The 19,762-nt window shown below is 37.3% G+C and overlaps 1 protein-coding gene across 3 annotated transcripts in view; it reads right to left on the bottom strand.

The window, feature by feature from the left end:
* LOC110113579 overlaps positions 1-16,599 on the bottom strand; it is a 33,985-nt gene extending 17,386 nt beyond the window's left edge. For 2 of the 3 annotated variants that reach the window (XM_020846218.2, XM_028700629.1), the window contains exons 1-10: positions 15,995-16,599; positions 15,796-15,882; positions 14,999-15,108; positions 14,803-14,853; positions 3,330-3,501; positions 2,889-3,206; positions 2,564-2,767; positions 1,986-2,459; positions 1,667-1,876; positions 871-1,059 (exon numbers count right to left, since the gene is read on the bottom strand). In XM_020846218.2, coding sequence (XP_020701877.1) covers positions 871-1,059; positions 1,667-1,876; positions 1,986-2,459; positions 2,564-2,767; positions 2,889-3,206; positions 3,330-3,501; positions 14,803-14,853; positions 14,999-15,108; positions 15,796-15,882; positions 15,995-16,414 — 2,235 coding nt within the window. In that variant the 5' untranslated portion in view covers positions 16,415-16,599. The remainder of the gene's footprint in view (positions 1-870; positions 1,060-1,666; positions 1,877-1,985; positions 2,460-2,563; positions 2,768-2,888; positions 3,207-3,329; positions 3,502-14,802; positions 14,854-14,998; positions 15,109-15,795; positions 15,883-15,994) is intronic. The other variant, XM_028700628.1, reaches the window with a different exon arrangement.
* Between the last annotated feature and the right edge of the window lie 3,163 nt (positions 16,600-19,762).

Below are 19,762 nucleotides of genomic sequence, written 5' to 3'. Positions count from 1 at the left end.
GCAAGCATACGGAATTGACTACGCAGAGACATTCAGTCCCGTTGCAAAAATCCCGACCATTAGAGTCCTGTTCACCGTCGCCCTCTTCCACGGCTGGTCGGTACAGCAATGGGACGTATCCAACGCCTTCTTGCACGGTCAGCTCAACGACGTCGTTTATATGGTCCAGCCACGAGGTTTCACCGATAAAGATCATCCTAATCACGTTTGTAGGCTTCTCAAATCTATCTATGGCCTGCGTCAAGCACCCCGTCAGTGGTACACTGCGTTCACCAACCATCTTCTCAAGCTCGGGTTCGAGTACAGCAAGGCAGATCCGTCTCTGCTCACTCTGTGCCGGGGCAAGATACGCATATTTTTATTAGTCTATGTCGATGACATTCTCGTCACCGGCAACGACAACAATGCCATTTCCTCTGTTCTTACGGAATTACAATCTGCATTCAACATGAAGGATCTCGGCCCAGCTCATCACTTTCTCGGCATCAAAATACAGAAACATTCAGATAAGTACTTTCTTTCCCAATCATCGTATGCTGAATCTATATTAAGCTCCGTCAATTTAACCAACTGCAACTCCTTATCTAATCCCTCTTGCACCAAATTACCGGTCCAGGTGCCCGACGATGTTGTCCTCTCCGATCCCACCACCTATAGGAGGGTCACGGGATCTCTCCAATACCTAACACTAACTCGACCCGACATTGCGCACGCCGTCAATGTACTATCTCAACATCTTCATGATCCCACACCACAGCATACTTATCTGCTCAAGCGTCTGCTGCGGTAAGACACTACCCTTTCAAATCTAAATGGTAACAAATCAAAATGTCATCAAACTTATTGGTATAATAGATACCTTGACCTTACCTTTCTAGCCCCAGCTCTCCATGACTGGAAACCAATCCAAGCATTCTTGTGTATTCTATCAATCCGGTTAGCTAAAGCAAAAAATGCTCCATATTCACTCAAGGCATCTCGGTAATAGGCATTACCAAGAATAGACAGACGGGAATTAGCATCTATGTCATCAGCTCCAGGTCTGCGCCCTTTGGATGACTAAGCCAAAGAGAAAACACGTTAGCAAGAGAAAAGATCTGGTAGTATATATTTAATAGACTAATAAACATAATAAAATAAAACTGAAACAAATTAGAGAGAGCACTGGGATTTAATTATTTTCCTGCTTTCAAAATAATCTAGAAGTTAATTGTTTTCCTGTTTTCAAAATGACAGTTCCTGTGGCATCTAAAATAAGGATGAAAAGCATAATGAGTAAAAAGAGAATGAAAGTAAGCCTATAATCTGTTGAAATGCATGGGTGCTGGTTATTTATTTATGAATTTGAACGTGTTATGAATTGAAAAATATCATATGCAGCACATAAAAGAATATGCATCATGAGGATATATACCACACCAGAATGAAACTTTGTCGCCAGAATAGTCACTTGATAAGGAGATTATTGTAATACCACGTAAATGTTTAGTTGAAAAGCATGTAATAACATTTAGTGACAATATAGTCTAAATCAAAAATGTATGTGTAACATAGAAATCTTAGAACAAATTTTTGCAATGATGTGACCAAGAGCATGTTTTTGCTTCCTACGGGCCCTAAGGTTCCTAACGGCATGATTCATAAATGTGCATATAGACAAACATACCAAGCCAATTCCACGGTACAGTGAATTATTATGCAGAAAAGGCCAAGCTCCTTCACCAAAATAAGGTTCATATATACACAAAGGCTGGCCTGTCCGCTCAAGTTCCTTCTCATCCCTTTCATGCAACTCATTTTTTGCCCTGTCAGCTCTTTTAGCGCTTCGATAGACTTCCTCCCAAGTTCCACGAGGCTGGTCACTTCTTTCCTTCAACTGATTGATGTTTGAGTAGATTAGATACTTATTAAAAGATAACGAAAAAGCAGATATAGAGATCAGCAATGATAGGAACAAAATATCATTCAAAAAAATCATTTCTGACCTCGTCTTCTTCTAACCTTTTTTTAGCATTTACCATCTGAATTATATTTTCTTCTTCCCAGTTTATGCTGGAGATTTGTTCACCAAAGCTGGAGTGAAAATAAGTCACATTTGTTTGGTTCCACTCTTCTTCTATCTTATTAAGAATTTCATAACTTCGAATAGTTTTATTTGGATCATTCATCTCTCTTAGATTAGCAAATTGATGCCACTGCCATTCCTCTTTCAACTTTGAAGGTAAATCTGCAATTGCCTTAGGAGAAGAAATTTCAGATGGAAGTTTAAGGATTTTTTCCAGTAACCATAAATAGCCTTGAATAGTTTCCGAGACCATTAGATTTCTAGCGTTCCCTAACGATGTAATTTGCTGGGCTGAGGAAAATAATTTTGCCCTCGAGATTGCTTCACGTAAAACCAGTGTTAATTTGTTAAGCTCATCCTTTGGGTAAAGAAAACCATTCACCCCATCAACAACCTAATATTGCAGTGTTTCAAAAAACAGTTACTAAATTCATATTCCAAAAGATAAAATAAGAACGTTATAGAATATTCAGAAGAACTAGACATGCAATAACGTACATATTTTCTAACTATTTCAAGGTCAGGCGCAACAACCAACTTTCCAAGACTCATAGCACGCAGCAAAACCTGTGGAAAAGTTTGCTCCTCAAGGAATGATCCATATATCACAAGGTCTGCTGTACTAAGGAAACTGTATTCATCCCCATTGCCTCTAATTAGCTGCACACTGTCCCTTGGGTAACCAAAGTTTTGAGCAACAGCCTACAACAGTAAACATGAAAATGAAATCAATCAATAAAAAGGATATTATAAAAATTCAGCTTGAATGATTTAACAGAATTTCACAATAAATAGAGCACACAATAGCCAAACAGCACAGTACCTTCAAAGCCGACTTATATGAACCACTTGAGTTCCCAATTAACACGCCAACTTTGAGCAAAGAAAAAGAATTGCCATAAGAAAATTCTAGGAGAAGTGGCGCTAATCCTTGTAATACAAGTGCATTCTCCAGCCACATACCGCTGTATTCAAATTGACTGCCAACAATAGCAACAAGGAAATCCTCTGACTTATAGCCCATATTAATTCGCAAATCGGTCAGGTTATTTGAGGCAAGAAAACAAACTGCCTCCCATGCCTCAGCAGCAGAACTTGGAATAACAAAATAGTTGTCCGTGTCAAATGTTGAATACGAGATCTGCAATAATTTATAAGAAAAAAATTACAAGCTTTTAAGATTAAATACATTAGACATCTAAATTCAGCATAATTTCCTAAATCGTTCAAAATAGCATCATTTAAAGCAAATTGCAATCCATACCGGTAGAAAGTAGTTTGCGAATACTACAACAGTAGCTCTGTCGAAAATTCTCTTCCAATAATTGACAAGTCCAGTCTGACCCTTTTTAAGATACTCACTAAAACGAACAGAAAGAGACCTATCCTGTATGGTCCATATGACAGGTACAGATTTGAAAGGCTCCTGCAAAAGACTGTAAGCATGTGTTAATATTCATTTTCCAAAAAACATATTACTCAAGGTGATGAGGACATCAGAGATCAGCGACTACGATCAGGAGTTTATTTTTTTTCTATGTGTTTTATGTTCTAGTTTTGTAAAACCCGAAATCTATCGATCGGATGTGTCGCACGTATTTCGATGGCAGCGACATATTTATGCAAAATTTCAAAGTCGTCGGAATTCGACGCAATAAATTTTATTAAATTCTACATGAAATTTCAATCGAAATGGTATAAAGAACGTATACCAAATTTCGCACGGTTTGAAAATTAAAATCGTAGAAGTTCGTTTAAGTAAAATTTTTAGGTTTTGCCCAAATTACCCTCAAGATACATCATGAAGCCTTAAGGAATTAATGGGAGGAGGGGCACATGCGTCATTTGGCATTTTAATTGTTTTCTTAAGGCCCAAACACTTAAGGGACCAAATTCATTCGGTCCCTTGTGTTTTCTCGGTCGAACGAAGGAGCGAACAGAAGAGGAGGAGAAGAGCGACGGGTGCTTGCGAAATCTGGTGACTGGCGGCGATTTCCAACAGGCTTTTGGAGGGAAGTGGAAGAGAAAACTTAGGAAAGAAGAAAGGTAAGCTTCTAATACAAGAAAAGTTTCTTTTCCCTTAGATTTCTTTGAGAGAAATTTTAGGGTTTGCTCAAAACTTCAAGCATACATGTAAATTTTCATTTAAAAGGCATGTGGAGATGTTAGAGTTAGTGTTTTCTATTGAGCTTTAGCTCATTCCCTCGTTTTTGGACATTTTCAGGAGAACCAACTGCAAAGAATGGCTGAACGTTCTTGGTTCATCTACAGTCGTAGAGGACCAGATGACAGGTTTCTCTTATTTCTTTTTATTTGTAGTTTTCATTTTGGGTGGTTTGGCGTGTTTGAAAAATTTTAAAGCCACATTTGTATATTTGAACTGATATGCAATGATATGCAATATTTAATATAATTTGGAAAATGTTTATAGGCGCTTTTAGTTTCTTGTGAGGTGTTTTAGATTATTCACTGCATGTTGTAAGAAAAGTTTATGTTCTGAACGTCCAACACCCGTTCCCGCCTCGTCTACACGAGCTCATTGGGCCAGGTCGTGACAAGTTTATTTTATATTTCTATTTTTCCCATTTTACCCCTATAGGGTGATTTTATTAAAGTCTTCAGAGACTGGTTTATGCCTCTTTCTATGAGGAGGCAGATGCAGAAGCGATTTATTTGATTAGTACAAGGGGATCGGACAGTTATACAATATGAAACTGAGTTTACTATGATGTCCCATTACGCATCTCATATTATCTCAAGTGTTGAAGACAAATGCCATAAATTTTTGTCAGGGCTTCGTGATGCGATTTGACAGCCGTTGATTCCTTTTGGCCTTGATGATTACACTGTTTTGGTTAAGAGAGCAAGGAGGATAGAAATTGATTTTTAAGCTACTCGGAAACGAAAGGACTTCCTTCAAAAGAAGAAGGGTTTTGAGAAGACTATGAGTTTCCATACATATTCTGGAGGACCTAGTATGAAGAAGACCAAATCTGATAGTGGTGGGAGTTCATCCAGTGTCAGAACATGTGATAAGTATGGCAAGTTGCACATAGGTGAATGTTTATATAGCTCCAATGTTTGTTTTTGGTGCCATCAGCCTGGGCACATGGCTAGGAACTGCCCAAGGGGTCCAAGGGAGGGGAGGTCTAGTGCTCCTCCACCTCAGCAGAGTACTGGGAGATATCCGACAGTTGGTAGACCTAGAGCTCAAAAGTCTTCTGCATCGACACCTAGTTATCCAGCTACGAGACCTGTTGTACAACCAAGGGTCTATGTTATCAAGCAGCAAGAAGCCAAAGAATCTCCTGAAGTGATCACAGGTATTATTTATGTTCAATATCTACCTAGTAGAGTACTTTTTGATACCGGAGCATCACATTCATACATTAGTCTGGAGTTTGTTAAGAAGCATGCATTGAATGTCCGCACTATGCCCACTACGCTATCAATTCTGCTACCTGATGGGTCTAGCATGATTGCTTCAAGTGTATGTTCACCATTACTTTCTTCATGCAAGAGGGAATTTGAAGTTGAGTTGATTGTATTATCACTCATGAATTCAATGTGATTCTAAGGATAGATTGGATGTCTAGCCAGTTCATCTCCATAGATGTAATAAGAAGGTAGTGAAGATCAAGCTTCCTGTAGGAGAGAAGCTTGTCTTTCAAGGTAATCAAGGTGCATCCTCTATGATCATCTCATCTATGAAAGCTTGTAGTTTAATTTTGAAAGAGTATCCAAGCTTTCTAGCTCATATAAGAGACACTTCAAAACAAGTGTCAGAGCTGAAGGAGATTGCTATGGTAAGGGACTTTCCTTAGGTGTTCCCCGAGGTCTTACCTGGAATGCCTCTGGTTAGAGAGATTGATTTCTCTATCGATCTTATACCTGGTGCTGAGCCTATTTCAAAAGCACCCTATCGTATGACAGTTAAGGAACTTCATGAGCTGAAGTCACAATTACAAGAACTGCTGGAGAATGGATTTATTCGCCCAAGCACCTCACCCTGGGGAGCACCAATTCTCTTTGTTAAGAAGAAGGATGGTAGCATGCGACTCTGTATTGATTACAGGGAGTTGAACAAGCTTACCATTAAGAACAAGTATCATTTTCCAAGGATAGATGATTTATTTGATCAACTAGTTGGAGCCACGGTCTTTTCCAATATTGATTTGAGGTCTAACTATAATCAGTTGAAGATTAAGGAGGAAGACATCCCAAAGACAGCTTTTAGCTCAAGGTATGGACACTACGAATTCACAGTATAACCTTTTGGGCCAACAAAAGCCCCAGCTGCTTTTATGGATCTGATAAATCGGGTGTTTAAGCCAATGCTCAACAGTTTTTTCATTGCCTTCATAGATGACATTCTGATCTATTCTTGTGATAAAGAGCATCACGCCAATCATCTTTAGGCAGTGTTACAAACTCTATGAGGCAATGAATTGTATGTCAAGTTCTCTAAGTGTGAGTTGACTGAAGAGTGTGACTTTTCTTGGTCATGTAATTAATGAGGATGGTATTTCTGTGGATCAGCATAAGGTGCAGGTTATAGCTGAATGGCCCAAACCTACAACAGTGACTGAGATACGGAGTTTTCTTGGGTTAGCTGGCTACTACAGAAGATTTGTAGAAGGGTTTTCCAAGATTGCTGCACCTTTGAGTAGACTGACTCAGAAAGCAGTTAAGTTTGAGTGGAGCCGTCAATGTGAGGAAGCATTTCAAGAGTTGAAGACTCGTTTGATGACTACACCGATTATTACTATTCCTTCAGGTACTGAAGGATTTCAGATTTTTAGTGATGCATCACTGAAGGGCTTGAGTTGTGTCTTGATGCAACATGGGAGAGTAGTTGCATATGCCTCTAGGCAATTGAAAAGTCATAAGAAGAACTACCCAACCCACGATTTAAAACTTGCTGTTGTAGTTTTTGCTTTGAAGATTTAACGGTACTATTTATATGGCGTACATTGTGAAGTATTTACAGATCACCAGAATCTGAAATATATTTTCACTCAGAAAGAGCTGAATTTAAGGCAAAGCAGATGGATGGAACTGCTTAATGATTACGATTTATATATTCAATATCATCTAGGAAGAGCCAATATTGTTGATAATGCATTAAGCAGAAAAATGTCGATGAAGTTGAAAGGTTTAGTAACTCAGCAAGAGAAGCTAATTGAAGAGATGGAACGGTTGGAGTTGTCTGTAGTACTTCCTACAACTGAAAATGTATGATGGTTAGGTCAGTTGATAGTGAAATCTGATTTGAGGAGTGAGATAGCTGAATCTTTATGGAAAGATCCAGATTATGTGAAGATCATTCAGTTAGTAAAGACAAGTCATGAAGAGGATTTCAATATTGATGAAGATAATCTTTTATGGTATAAGAGCAAAGTTTATGTGCCTAATGTTGGTGATTTGATGAAGGATGTTCTTTATGAAGTTCATTATTATGCTTATATTATTCATCCTGGTAGTAATAAGATGTATCAAGACCTTAAGGGTTTATTTTGATGGCTTGGGATGAAAATGAGTGTAGCTGATTTCGTTGTTAAGTGTACTACTTGTCAGTTAGTAAAGGTTGAGCATCAAAAGTCAAGTGGATTACTTTAAGCATTACTGGTTCCAAAGTGGAAGTGGGATGATATTGCTATGAATTTCGTGTCAGGTTTATCCAGATCTCAACAGAGTCATGATGCTATTTAGGTTATCATTGATAAGCTTACAAAGTCTGCTCACTTTTTGTCTATCCGACTGACTGACTCAGTTGAGAAGCTAGCAATATTATATTTGGTTAAGATTGTTCGTTTGCACGGTGTACCTAAGTCTATAGTATCTGATCGAGATGATAGATTTACTTCTAGACTTTGGAATAAAGTTCAAGAGGCTATTAGCACCAAATTGACTTTTAGTATGGTCTTTCATCCTCAAACTGATAGACAAACTGAGCGGACTATTCAAACCCTTGAAGACTTGTTGAGACTGTATGTTCTTGATTTTTTGTGTAGGTTGGGAATCTCATATTCATTTGATAGAGTTTGATTACAACAATAACTTCCAAGCCAGCATAGGAATTGCTCTATATGAAGCACTCTATAGAAGGAAATGTATAATACCTCTATGTTGGGCAGAGGCAAGTGAGAGGAAGATAATTGAATCAAACTTGATTGATGATGCTGCAAACAAGATCAGAATGATCAGAGATAGGTTGCTAGCAGTACAAGATAGAAAGAAGAAGTATTATGATGCTAAGCACCATTTTGTGAAATACAGTATAGGGGATTTTGTTTTCATAAAGATCAGGCCTATGAATGGTGTCCTCCGTTTTGGCAAGATTGTCAAACTCAGTCCTCGTTACATTGGTCATTTTGAGATTGTGGAAAGGATTGGGAAAGTAGCCTACATATTGGCTTTACCAGCTACATATGTTGTCCACAATGTGTTTCATGTGTCTTCTCTAAGAAAGTTTATATCAAATGATCCTTCTAAGATCATAACAGAAGATGTAAACTTACAGCCAGATCTTACTTATGTTGAAAAACTGGATCGTATCTTGGAGTTTAGTGTGAAACAACTCAAGAGCAGGGACATTCCTTTAGTTAAAGTTCTATGGAAGCATGGGTTGGAGAAGAATGCTACTTGGGAGAAAGAGTCAGAAATGAGGAAGTGATATCCTCATCTCTTTGAGTAAGGTATGTTTATTTTTCCTCTCATTTAAATTTCGAGGACGAAATTTAAATTAGGAGGGGAGAATTATAAAACCTGAAATATGTCGATCGGATGTGTCGCACGCATTTCGATGCGCCGCGACGAATTTAGGTGAAATTTTAAAGTCGTCAGAATTCGACGCAATAAATTTTATTAAATTCTACACTAAACTTTGATCGAAACAGTATAAAAAACGTATACCAAATTTCACACGGTTTGAAAATTAAAAATCGTAGAAGTTCGTTTAAGTGAAATTTTTAGGTTTTGCCCAAATTACCCTCATGATACATCATGAAGCCTTGAGGAATTAATGGGAGGAGGGGCACATGCGTCATTTGGCATTTTAATTGTTTTCTTAAGGCCCAAACACTTAAGGGACCGAATGAAGGAGCAGGCGGAAAAGGAGGAGAAGAGCGACGGGTGCTTGCGAACCGGTGATCGACGGCGGTTTCTGGCAGGCTTTTGGAGGGAAGTGGAAGAGAAAGCTTAGGGAAGAAGAAAGGTAAGCTTCTAATGCAAGAAAAGTTTCTTTTCCCTTAGATTTCTTTGAGAGAAATTTTAGGATTTGCTCAAAACTTCAAAGCCTAGAAGAAAAGTTGTAGGGAAAGATGAGGAAAGGATTTTCACCATGAAAACTTGAACATTTATTAAAGGATGTTCAAAATTAGTGTTTCTTTTAAAAATTAAATTTTGTTTAGGAATGTTGTTAGGAGATGTTTAGAAGCATGAATAAGCAATGAAATTAATTTTTATTAAAAGATTTTTAAGTTTTCCAAATTTTGTAATTTTAACCTTGCATGTTAACTAAATTTATTTCTAAGGGTCATACGGGTCTCTAATTAAGGAAAATTTAAATTTTTGATAAAAAAAAATATTTTTTCCCTAAATTTTACATTATTTTAAATCCAAAAATTAGAAATTATTATGCATTTCATGAAGGAACATATTTGAAACATGAGATTTGAAATTGTTGATGAACACGATTAGATATGAAATAAATTAGCTTTAGGTTATGGATAAGTTAGAGAGTATTAATGAGCTTAAGGAGATTAATAAATGAATGACATGTGTAGGGTTAGTGAGAGTTAGATAGATAAAAATTATTTTAGATTGATATAAGAAAAACTTATGTTTTAAATTCTTCCCTTAGGTTTTGAAAAGAGGTATTAAGGAGAGATCGGAAACGACACCTTCAAAGGAGCGACATTTGAGGTAGGAACGTACTCTATATATTCATGTTCTTTTATATTTTTGTTTTGAAATATCTCATTAGTTGATTTTGATACATATTAAATGCATATGAAATGTCTTAATTATTTGATGGAAATGTAGAAATGTTTCTATGAATCAATGCATATTTGACGATCTCAAGTATATTAAATTCTCATTAATTGTTAGTAAGCATTTCATAGAAGCCTATTTCATGTACTTGCTTCATACTCAATGCATATGATTGTTATGAAAATGCTACACTACATACATATGTTTCTATAGAAAGAATATGTAAATGATTGTGCATGTTGAAGGCAGAGTATCAAATATGGTGCAAAAGCACAAATACGGCTCTTATGAGCAATATGACCCTTTGGGACAAAAGAGGAAAGGAAAAGAATGACCAAAATATGTTTGTGTACTTGATCAGTACATTTCTAGTACTCCGGTATGACTATATAAGATAAAGTATAAGCAAGCATAGACATAAGACATATGATATAATTGAAAGCATATCCAGATGAACTATCATATCACATTTAATATTTACAAAAGAACTACCATGTATAGCAAAACAATCAAGATATTTTACTTCTAGCATACATGTAAATTTTCATTTAAAAGGCATGTGGAGATGTTAAAGTTAGTGTTTTCTATTGAGTTTTAGCTTTTTCTCTCGTTTTGGGACATTTTCAAGAGAACCCACCGCAAAGAATGGCTGACCGCCCTTGGTTCACCAACAGTCGTAGAGGACCAGATTTTTTTAGTTGTAGTTTTCATTTTGGGTGGTTTGGCATGTTTGAGAAATTTTAAAGCCAACTTTGTATATTTGAACTGATATGCAATATTTAATACAATTTGGAAAATATTTAGAGGCGCCTTTAGTTTCTTATGAAGTGTTTTAGATTATTTATTGCATGTTGTAAGAAAAGTTTATGTTCTGCACGTCCGACATCCGTTCCCTCCTCGTCTACACGAGCTTATCGGGCCGGGTCATGACAAGTTTATTTTATATTTCTGTTTTTTCCATTTTACCCTTGGGGGTAGTCATGTGGTGTTGTAACCCAAATGACATTTTAGTCATTATTTCTTTTCTTTTCATGAGGCCTATTTATAAGCTAGTTCTCTTGTATTATGGGTTAATGATGAATATGAATAAAAATTTTAGCTTTCTTGTTCTTGATCTCTTTGAGAGTTCTTGAGAGGAGAAACCCTAGGAGAGCCACGCATCACCCGTCAGCCGTCGGTGGATTCCTGGGCTCGCAGTTAGTACTCGTAGTATTTTCTTATCATCTCTTCCTTTCCCCTATACCCGGCCACCTCTTCTTCCCCAACCACCCGCCAGCCACTTCAAGTATCCAAGCCGCCGGTCAACCTCAACAAGATCCCTTCCACTTAACTCACACCCCTTCCTCCTTAGCCAAACGCCACCCAAACCCTAACCGCCGACCTTCCCCTCCCATGGATCCAAAATTGATTGTCTTGCCTCTTTCCAAAAGTGGGGCATGAAGATTAGGAGGGAGATCCAACTCAAAAACTGATTTCAAATTCATATTTTGAATTATTTCCTAAATTGACATAATCCATATTAGAAAATTGCTCAATTCATGGATCTAAGTTACCTAGCGCAAGCCCTTAGCCGCCAGCATGAAGCCTCCACTCGTCGGCCCCTTGCTCCACCACTTAAAGCGCCGGCCATGTCCTTCTCCCCCACAATAGCCGTCGGCCACATAATTCCCTCCAAACTTTTGAATTTGAATCCACCATAAATGCTTTCTTAATTTAGGAGGAGAATTAAATTCAAATGCAAAATATTTGAATTTCAAAACTCTTCTTAAATTCTTCTCCTTTAATTTAGGAAAAACCCCCAATTAACTTGAATATGAAATTAATTTCAGATTTAAGTATTGAATCCCCTTAATTGCTTGGGCCCACCTCCTTCACGCCTAACCCCTCTCTCTCTCCTCTCTCCTTGGCCAGCCCCTTCCCCCTCCTCTCTCTAATTAATTAAGTCTCATAAATTAAGGATATAATTAATTCAATCCCATCCCCACTTTCCTTCATAATTCCCACTCATTTCAAATTCAAATTTCAAGGAAATTACTCTCTAATTACTCACTAGACATGAAATTATTTTCATATTTAACCATTTTCCCTTCTTACCCTTTGCTTGGCCGAACCTACCCGACCCCTTCCCCCTCTCACTCTCTACTTTCTCTCTTAGACAATCATGCATGGCCGACCCAGATGTTGATCATGGGTTCGTAGAGGATTCTCTGGATCGAATCGACATTCTCCGATCTCCATTCTTCGATTTCAATTTGGACATTGACGACTCTGTGGAATGCTACATTGAACGCATCATCTTCACGTTGGCCCCGTCAATTGAGGAACACCTCCCAACCGGATTGTGGATGATCGTGGGACGTCAACCAATCCATCCGTCGCCAGCTACCTTCGGTGAACTCTTTCCCTCGCTCTTTATTTTCCTCGTTACTTTCAATTGTGGAATTTAATTGATTCACTAAGATCGTGCTAGTCCTCCGCTAAAGCCTAGTAAATTATAGAGTTGTATGAGGAATCCTTCATAGTATTAAGTCTAGGAATTTCTTGTTGAAACTTTCCATATATGCAATGTTAGACTAATTGATTGTTTTATGGTCTTAACTCCTACACATGTGATTTAGCCTAAGCTTATGTCACCACTCTTTGTGTTTTATGTTGTCATTTGAAATCACTATAAAGATATAATTATTGTGCTCTAAATATTAAGCATGCAAATTCCTTAATATAATCATCCTTGCATGTTTGGTTTCACATCATCTTGGTATCAAAGCATGGCTAGCATGCGTTACATGTGTTAGAAGTCATCCTAAGAGCTTACATAACCATTCTTATGTATTGTTGCATGCATATCATCATTTAAACTAGTTTAAATTACTATTATGCGTGCTATCCATATCATTTCTACACACATCTAGTGAATGTTGGGCTGGTTTCTTAATTAATTAGGTGTTGTCCTTAACTTAACAACCTTCCTAATTGCCTAGATTTCTTAAATCACCATTGTAGCTTGTTGTCCAAACCATTAATGCACCATCTAGTGACCTTTAGGTGAGTTTGATTAAGTGTTTAGGTGTTGTCCTCAACCCAACAACCATCCTAATTGCCTAGATTACTTAAGTCTCACTTGTAGCTTGTTGTCCAATAATTTCTTGCACCATATAGTGAGTCATAATTATGTTTTCTCCTTGTAGAGTGTTGTCCCTGACACCCAATCTTCTTTAAGTATTACTTAGCGCTTCCCAATGGACCCTATAGGACTTCAAAAGAAGTTGGATGATCTTATTAATCTAGTGGCTCTATGACTAAAACCATGAAGTAAAAACCTGTTGACTCTCCCCACTCTAGTTACGTGACCCATTCGGTCGATCATGCTAGTCGGAAGGTGCCCCACTCCGCTTATCAATGTCTTTAATCACGTGTTAAGATTTGCGGCGAATACCTTGGCAACTGTAGAGTTCTTTTGCAACTGACTACCACAAATAAAAACAGAACCCACTGCAAATATAATAAAGTAGAATATGCTTCATTGATCTAGAATTGAACTATAACTCAAATTACAGAGAAATTATCGCTAGAAATTCCCTGATGAAAAGTAAACTTCTAACTTTACAGCGTACAGCACGGGTAGATTTTAGTGGCAATGACGTATTACTTCATGCAAAAAGCGTTGTTCTTTTCAGATCTGCTGGAGTTTCCACATACTTATTTTAATTGTAAATCGATCTGACCTAAAATAAGGTAGAGTTGTCCACCTCAATGGATGACAAGTTTGAAGAGCTCGTCACTGCCAATAAGCAGGCAGACTATCAGCCTCATATTGTTAATAATACGATGCCTAGCAAGATCAAAGAAACCAAAACCTTAAGCAAATTATCACAACATAAAGCCTTATCCTACTACGTGTGGTCGGCTACATTAATAGCCAAAAATTTTATTTTACATGCATTGGAACTTAAAGCATAGAGCTCTCCAGATGAACCAAAAATGTGTGAAATTGGCAATGAAAAGTTGGATCATGCTGCCCCTAATCTACTCGCAAGGGGCAACAGAAGGAGAGATTATTTTGTGCGGATGCCAAACGCAGTTCATCATCCGGAGACTAACCAGAATGCGTCACGTAGCGGTACCGAGCCGAGTACCGAGCCGCGGTACCAGCAGTGGGTGATGTGGTGCAATCTGATTGGTCTCCGAATGATATTCGGCGTCCACACGTAATAATTTCACCAACATAAGAGGATGTAAGAGGATGGGAACTCTTTGAATATAAGTTTATATGAGATAAGGGCAGAGTGTTCCTAGTCAGCAAACGTGCATGCCATATGCAGATCATCTGAATCTATGTAACCTATTTTATTCATAATGATGCACTGTTGATTGATAATCAAAACTCATAAAAAGTGGTTCAACAAAGACAGTTGAAGGCCTTTCATTTCCTAAGGAAACAAGAAGAAGTAGAAGCACTGATTCAGGTTCTCTCCAATCGACATGATAATTCCATGGTGCTTATCGCATCACAACCACGCCCGATTGGTAGTTGGAATTTGACTTGACTACATGGATTTATTGAATAAGTCCTAGCTGCCAGAAAAATGCTTGCAGGGCAAGGATGGGTTGCACAGTGCAATTACTAAGGTAATTGGAGAGGGTCCCCAAATCCGTTATACATATGCAAATCCTCCTAAAACAAGGGACATCCAACTAATAATTCAGAGAGTAATCTGATGCAAAAGATGAACTGCATTTACCATGAAAGAACAAGGCCGCCCTCAGCAGAACTCACAAGTACGCCATCGTAACTGCACAAAGTATTGCCTTTAATTGGAATCAAACATTTTTCAGTAGGTTTGATGTTTCAAACAGCCAAGGTGAATTTGAAACACAAGATAGCTCTTGATATAATTTTATAATAAATTAATAGTACACGTTGAATGATTTCCTTACTCTAGCCAATCTATGGTGATTTCCTGTTTCATGTGCTTGAGTAGGACAGTCAACTGCATCCCTATCCCTATCCAAGCTGTACGCATAGGGCCATCTTCGAATGAGAAAACCTGAAGAATGTAGAGAACACGTACATGTCAAGATCTATTATCACAAACAAAATCATCCATGCAATGCTCAGTGAAATACATGTGAACTAAATCACAACATATATCAAAAGAAATTGCTCAAATTCAAGAAGGAACAAAATAGAATGTCACGAATATTAGAAGAAAGAAAGAAATGACCACGTGCAAGATCAAAAATCCCAATCAAATTGAAAGCATATACGACTAGAAAATAGAGATACTGATAACATCATATATCCCTTGGAAATTGAAAGCAACTTTTCAATTTCTAGATCTTCTTATGCCCATCTTTAATTTTGGTTGAATTTCTCATGTTTTTATTAGATTTATTTTAATAAATTGAATTATCCTTTTGAATAATATTAGGTTTTAATTTGAATATTTGGTTAGGATTAAATTTATTTTTCATACAAAATTATATTTGAATTCAAAATATTTGACATCATTTTCGCAAAACTAATTCTATAAATAGAGATTATGACTTGCATTCAAAATTATAAAAGCCCTAAAACTTGTATCCAATAATATATAAAAAAACATTCAAAAATTGAAATGGAGTGTGCTAAGAGAACTACGTGTTACCACAATTCAAAAACACCATACGTTAATCATACATACAAAATTTTGCTCACCAAAATTCAAGAACATATGGCTTACTCAAATGCATACCTCTATCTCGTATCCTATCTCCTTCAAAGCAGCAGCAATGCTGATCATCTGCAGCTGCATGGCATCCGCTGAAAACCCTCCAACTATCTGTCATCCAAATTTCCCGTAAAGCCACAACATCAACCAACAAAAGTAAAACCAAGAAAGAAACAATTTAGTTCAATCAAGAAACCGCAAGCAGAGAAAGCGAGGAACCGACCAGTGCCAGCCGCGGTTTTCTAATCCCCGCGCGCTTCATTGGCCTGCCTAACGCCATCAAAGTTGAATTCGCTTCCTTCCACTCCCTCTCGATTCTCTCCAGAAGCTTCGCCGGCACGAACCGTATCCCCTCCCCGAAGTCCAAATCCCAGTAATTCCCCGGCAAAGGTCCGTGATCCCCCTCAACATTGCCTCTGGCAAAAGATTTATCCGGAACAGAGCCAGGAAGGAAGGCCTGGAAGAGAATGACGGCGAAGAAAAACGCCGCAGCAGTCAGGATCCATTGAAAGTAGTCGACCTTCTCGAAGAGCAGGAAGCGGGCCAGTCTGGATCTCGGTCGGTGGAATAACGAACGGCAGAAGCTGGCGGAGCGGACCGGCGGGGTTCGCTTCAGCGAGGTGCTCTTTTCCAGAGATCCCATCTACAGTAAGAAGACCGCAGAGGAGAAGAAGAGCAAGAAAGGACCATCGGATGTGTTTTACTCCCTTGCCGCTGTCTATTCCGCTCCAATCGAGCCGACGAAATCGAAATCTGCCATTAACAAAACCCGACTAAAGAGCTGCTCACAGTGTGAGCTCGAAGCGACAGAGAGAGAATTGTCCTGGAGGCGCGGCCAGTCAGCGAAAAACATGCTGCTTTTTTACGTTTAAAGAAAAAACTGGAAACGGAATACTCGTGCTGACATGGCATGATCAGAGGCGTCGATGCGAGGTGGCCGCCCTTTGTCGAGGCCTCGGGTGGGAATCGAGGGACGGTAAATTTTTTTTGTCGCTTTTTGAATTTTTTTAAAATAAAACATTTTGGAATTTGTACGCACTAAGAACGGTAATGTTCGATTTTTTTTAAAGAAATATTATAATACTAAGATTCTTAAAAAATAAAAATAATAAGTAAAATAAAATGTTATTGTCAACTAATTTTGCTGTTAAGAAAATAAAAAAAATGCTCTCAAAATTTTAGAATTTAATATCGCTTAAATAAAATTTATGTTTTGCGATCAATATTCAGAAAATTTAATGAGAAAAATATTATTGCATTATTACGTTGTTCCGTACAATTTTTTAAAGGTAAAATACTTGAAGTTACAAAAAGGAAAAAAAAAAAAGCAAAACGATCCAATTAAAATGATCTACTCTATACTTAAAGTTACAAAAATTTGTTATTTCTCTTAACTATAGAAGAAGATATTATAAAAACAAACCATTATATTAGTAGTGAATGCTAGAAAAGTAATAGTGATTGATGATGCCTGATAAGAAGATAGTGATCAAATAATGGTAGTCAAGCGATAATGGATGAGCTATGATTACTAGAATGATAGTAGTCGGATGACAATGGATGAGCTTCTAACAATTGTAAATGAAATTTTAGATAATGAATATAGTGAAATATTTCAATGTGCGTGATATTTATTTGTTTTTTTCCTGGACATATTTGTCACAACCCAACCCGATCGGGATGGATCCCGCTCGCATCAGGTCGCGACGGAACTATAACTTGAAATCCAGGATCTAGCTTTGGAATTTGCTTCAGAACTTTCTTCCAAATATTAAATAGACAGAAAAACACAGAGCTACTATAATCATCCAATTACAGAACAGTTCATCTATTTTTTTTTTTCTTTCATCAAAACAATCATCTACAATACAATCCATGACTTCAGACAGAAATAACAGAACAAAACAGAAAAGTCATGATTGTACTAAAAATCAAAAGTACAAAATACATAATCTCAGATCAGACACAGAACTTCTAGTCCAAGACCTCCTTCCCTTTCCCAGAACCTGAAAACCACGCAAAAAACAAGGATGAGCTAACAGCTCAGCGAGAAATCACTCACCAATCAAAATCATCAGAAATTCACATCAGAAAAAAGTTGTACGGAAATCATAGAACAAATACTTGATCAACAGAAATCAAACAACTGATACAGAAAACTGAAGTCATGTCGAATCAGAGTTCAAAACAGATATCATAAAGCTTTCAAGTCATAGAGCAGTCAGAATCGTACGGAATAACCAGAATCGTACAGAAATCAGAAATCAGATAAAATCACATTCATATCAAATAATTCTAATCACATACTTCATAAAACAGATCAGATAAGTCACAGCACAGATTATCAGATATCAAACATCAGATTTCAGATAACATATCACATATCAGATTTCAGATTCCCAGACCCTTACAGAATCTCGACGGATTCTGACCCCTTATGCTTTCCTTCCCTGACACTTACAGAATCTCGACAGATTCTGGCCCCTTATGTCTCCCTTTGTGCTTATAACACCAGAACAGAACAGATATTCGGAATTCCGGGACAGAGCTTATTTTCAGATTTCAGAGCTCATTTCATATTTTCCTGACACTTACAAAATCTCAAAGGATCCTAGCTCCTTATAACTCCCTTCTGATAGCATACAAACACTTCAATTCATTAAATGTATCAATTCAGAAAAATCAGAATTCATACGAAAAATCAGCGGCATAACGGCAGTATACGAAATTTACACAAAATTCACAGATTCAGAAATTTATCAAATTATCACAGAATATCCACAACAACATTATAAAACTTTTACTGTACTGAAGTAATAATATCAGACATCCAAATAAATTGTTATTCGAATAAAACTCAGCATAATTCAAAATACCCGGTAAAAATCTTCCAGAACATACTCAAAATGTGCACAATTATCATCTCAAAAACATACCAAAAGTTATGCGGTAAAACATTTGTAAGAAGAAAATAATACCAGAAATTCGCTAACGTAAACAAAATCCGGAATAGAAAAGTCATCAAAATTCTCGTTTCTGAAAATTGAGAAAGGCGGAATGTGCCTTACCTCGAGTCGATCAACTTTCCCAACTACAGCCACTGACGAAAACGAACCAGAGTCGCCCAAAAATCCTCTTTTCTTCCTCTTTCCACGGTTTTCTCTCTCTCGTGGACTTTCTCTCTCTTCAAAATCGACACCATTTAGATATTTATTAAGTAGGATCGTCCCGGACGATGTCCCGATTTGTCCCGGGACGATCTTCTCTGGACTCAAATCGTCCAGACGAAAATAAATTCCAATTTCTTCGTCCATGGACGAAACTCTCTGTTTGGTTTGTCCCGACGGTTCGTCGCGACCCTTACAGGTTCGTCTAGACGAACCATACAGATTTCTTCACAAATTCTTCAATTCGTCCCGTACTAAGGCCAGTTCGTCCAGGACTAAGAGCACTCAAAAAAACAGGTTTGGAGGGGTTTTACAACATTGATTTATATTAATTTGATTATAGAAGCTCCAATAAATGATAAAACAGATAAATCAGACGATTCTTCAAACTTAGATCTTAGGGCGTGCCACAAAAATAGAATAACAATAGTCGAACAATAATAGTGATCGCACGACCATGGTTGCTACTAGGAGTTGTCATTGGAGTTCTCTTTTTAGTCTCGGTGATATATGCATCACTTTGAAACTTATATATAACATATAGAGATTTTATAATCCTAAAAATGGTAAAATCAACTAGGGATATAAATGAGCCGAGTCGAATTGAAGCTTGAACTTGACTTGCATCATTTACTTTCGCTAAGCTCACCTCTTTTGTTCGAAATTCGAAAAGTTGGCTCGAATTCGACTCCTTTATAGGATCAATTGCTTGAACTCAAGTGCAGTTTTCAAAAAGTATTTATGAACAATAAAAAATTATGATTTACAGAAAGTAAAAATTTTATGATATCTCTATGTAATAATTCATTAAAAATCAATTATTA

This window comes from Dendrobium catenatum, unplaced genomic scaffold (genome assembly GCF_001605985.2).
Source record: "Dendrobium catenatum unplaced genomic scaffold, ASM160598v2 fragScaff_scaffold_1557, whole genome shotgun sequence".
NCBI lineage: Eukaryota > Viridiplantae > Streptophyta > Magnoliopsida > Asparagales > Orchidaceae > Dendrobium > Dendrobium catenatum.
Note: the sequence above shows the minus strand (reverse complement) of the source record. Positions and strands in the feature narration are given on the sequence as shown.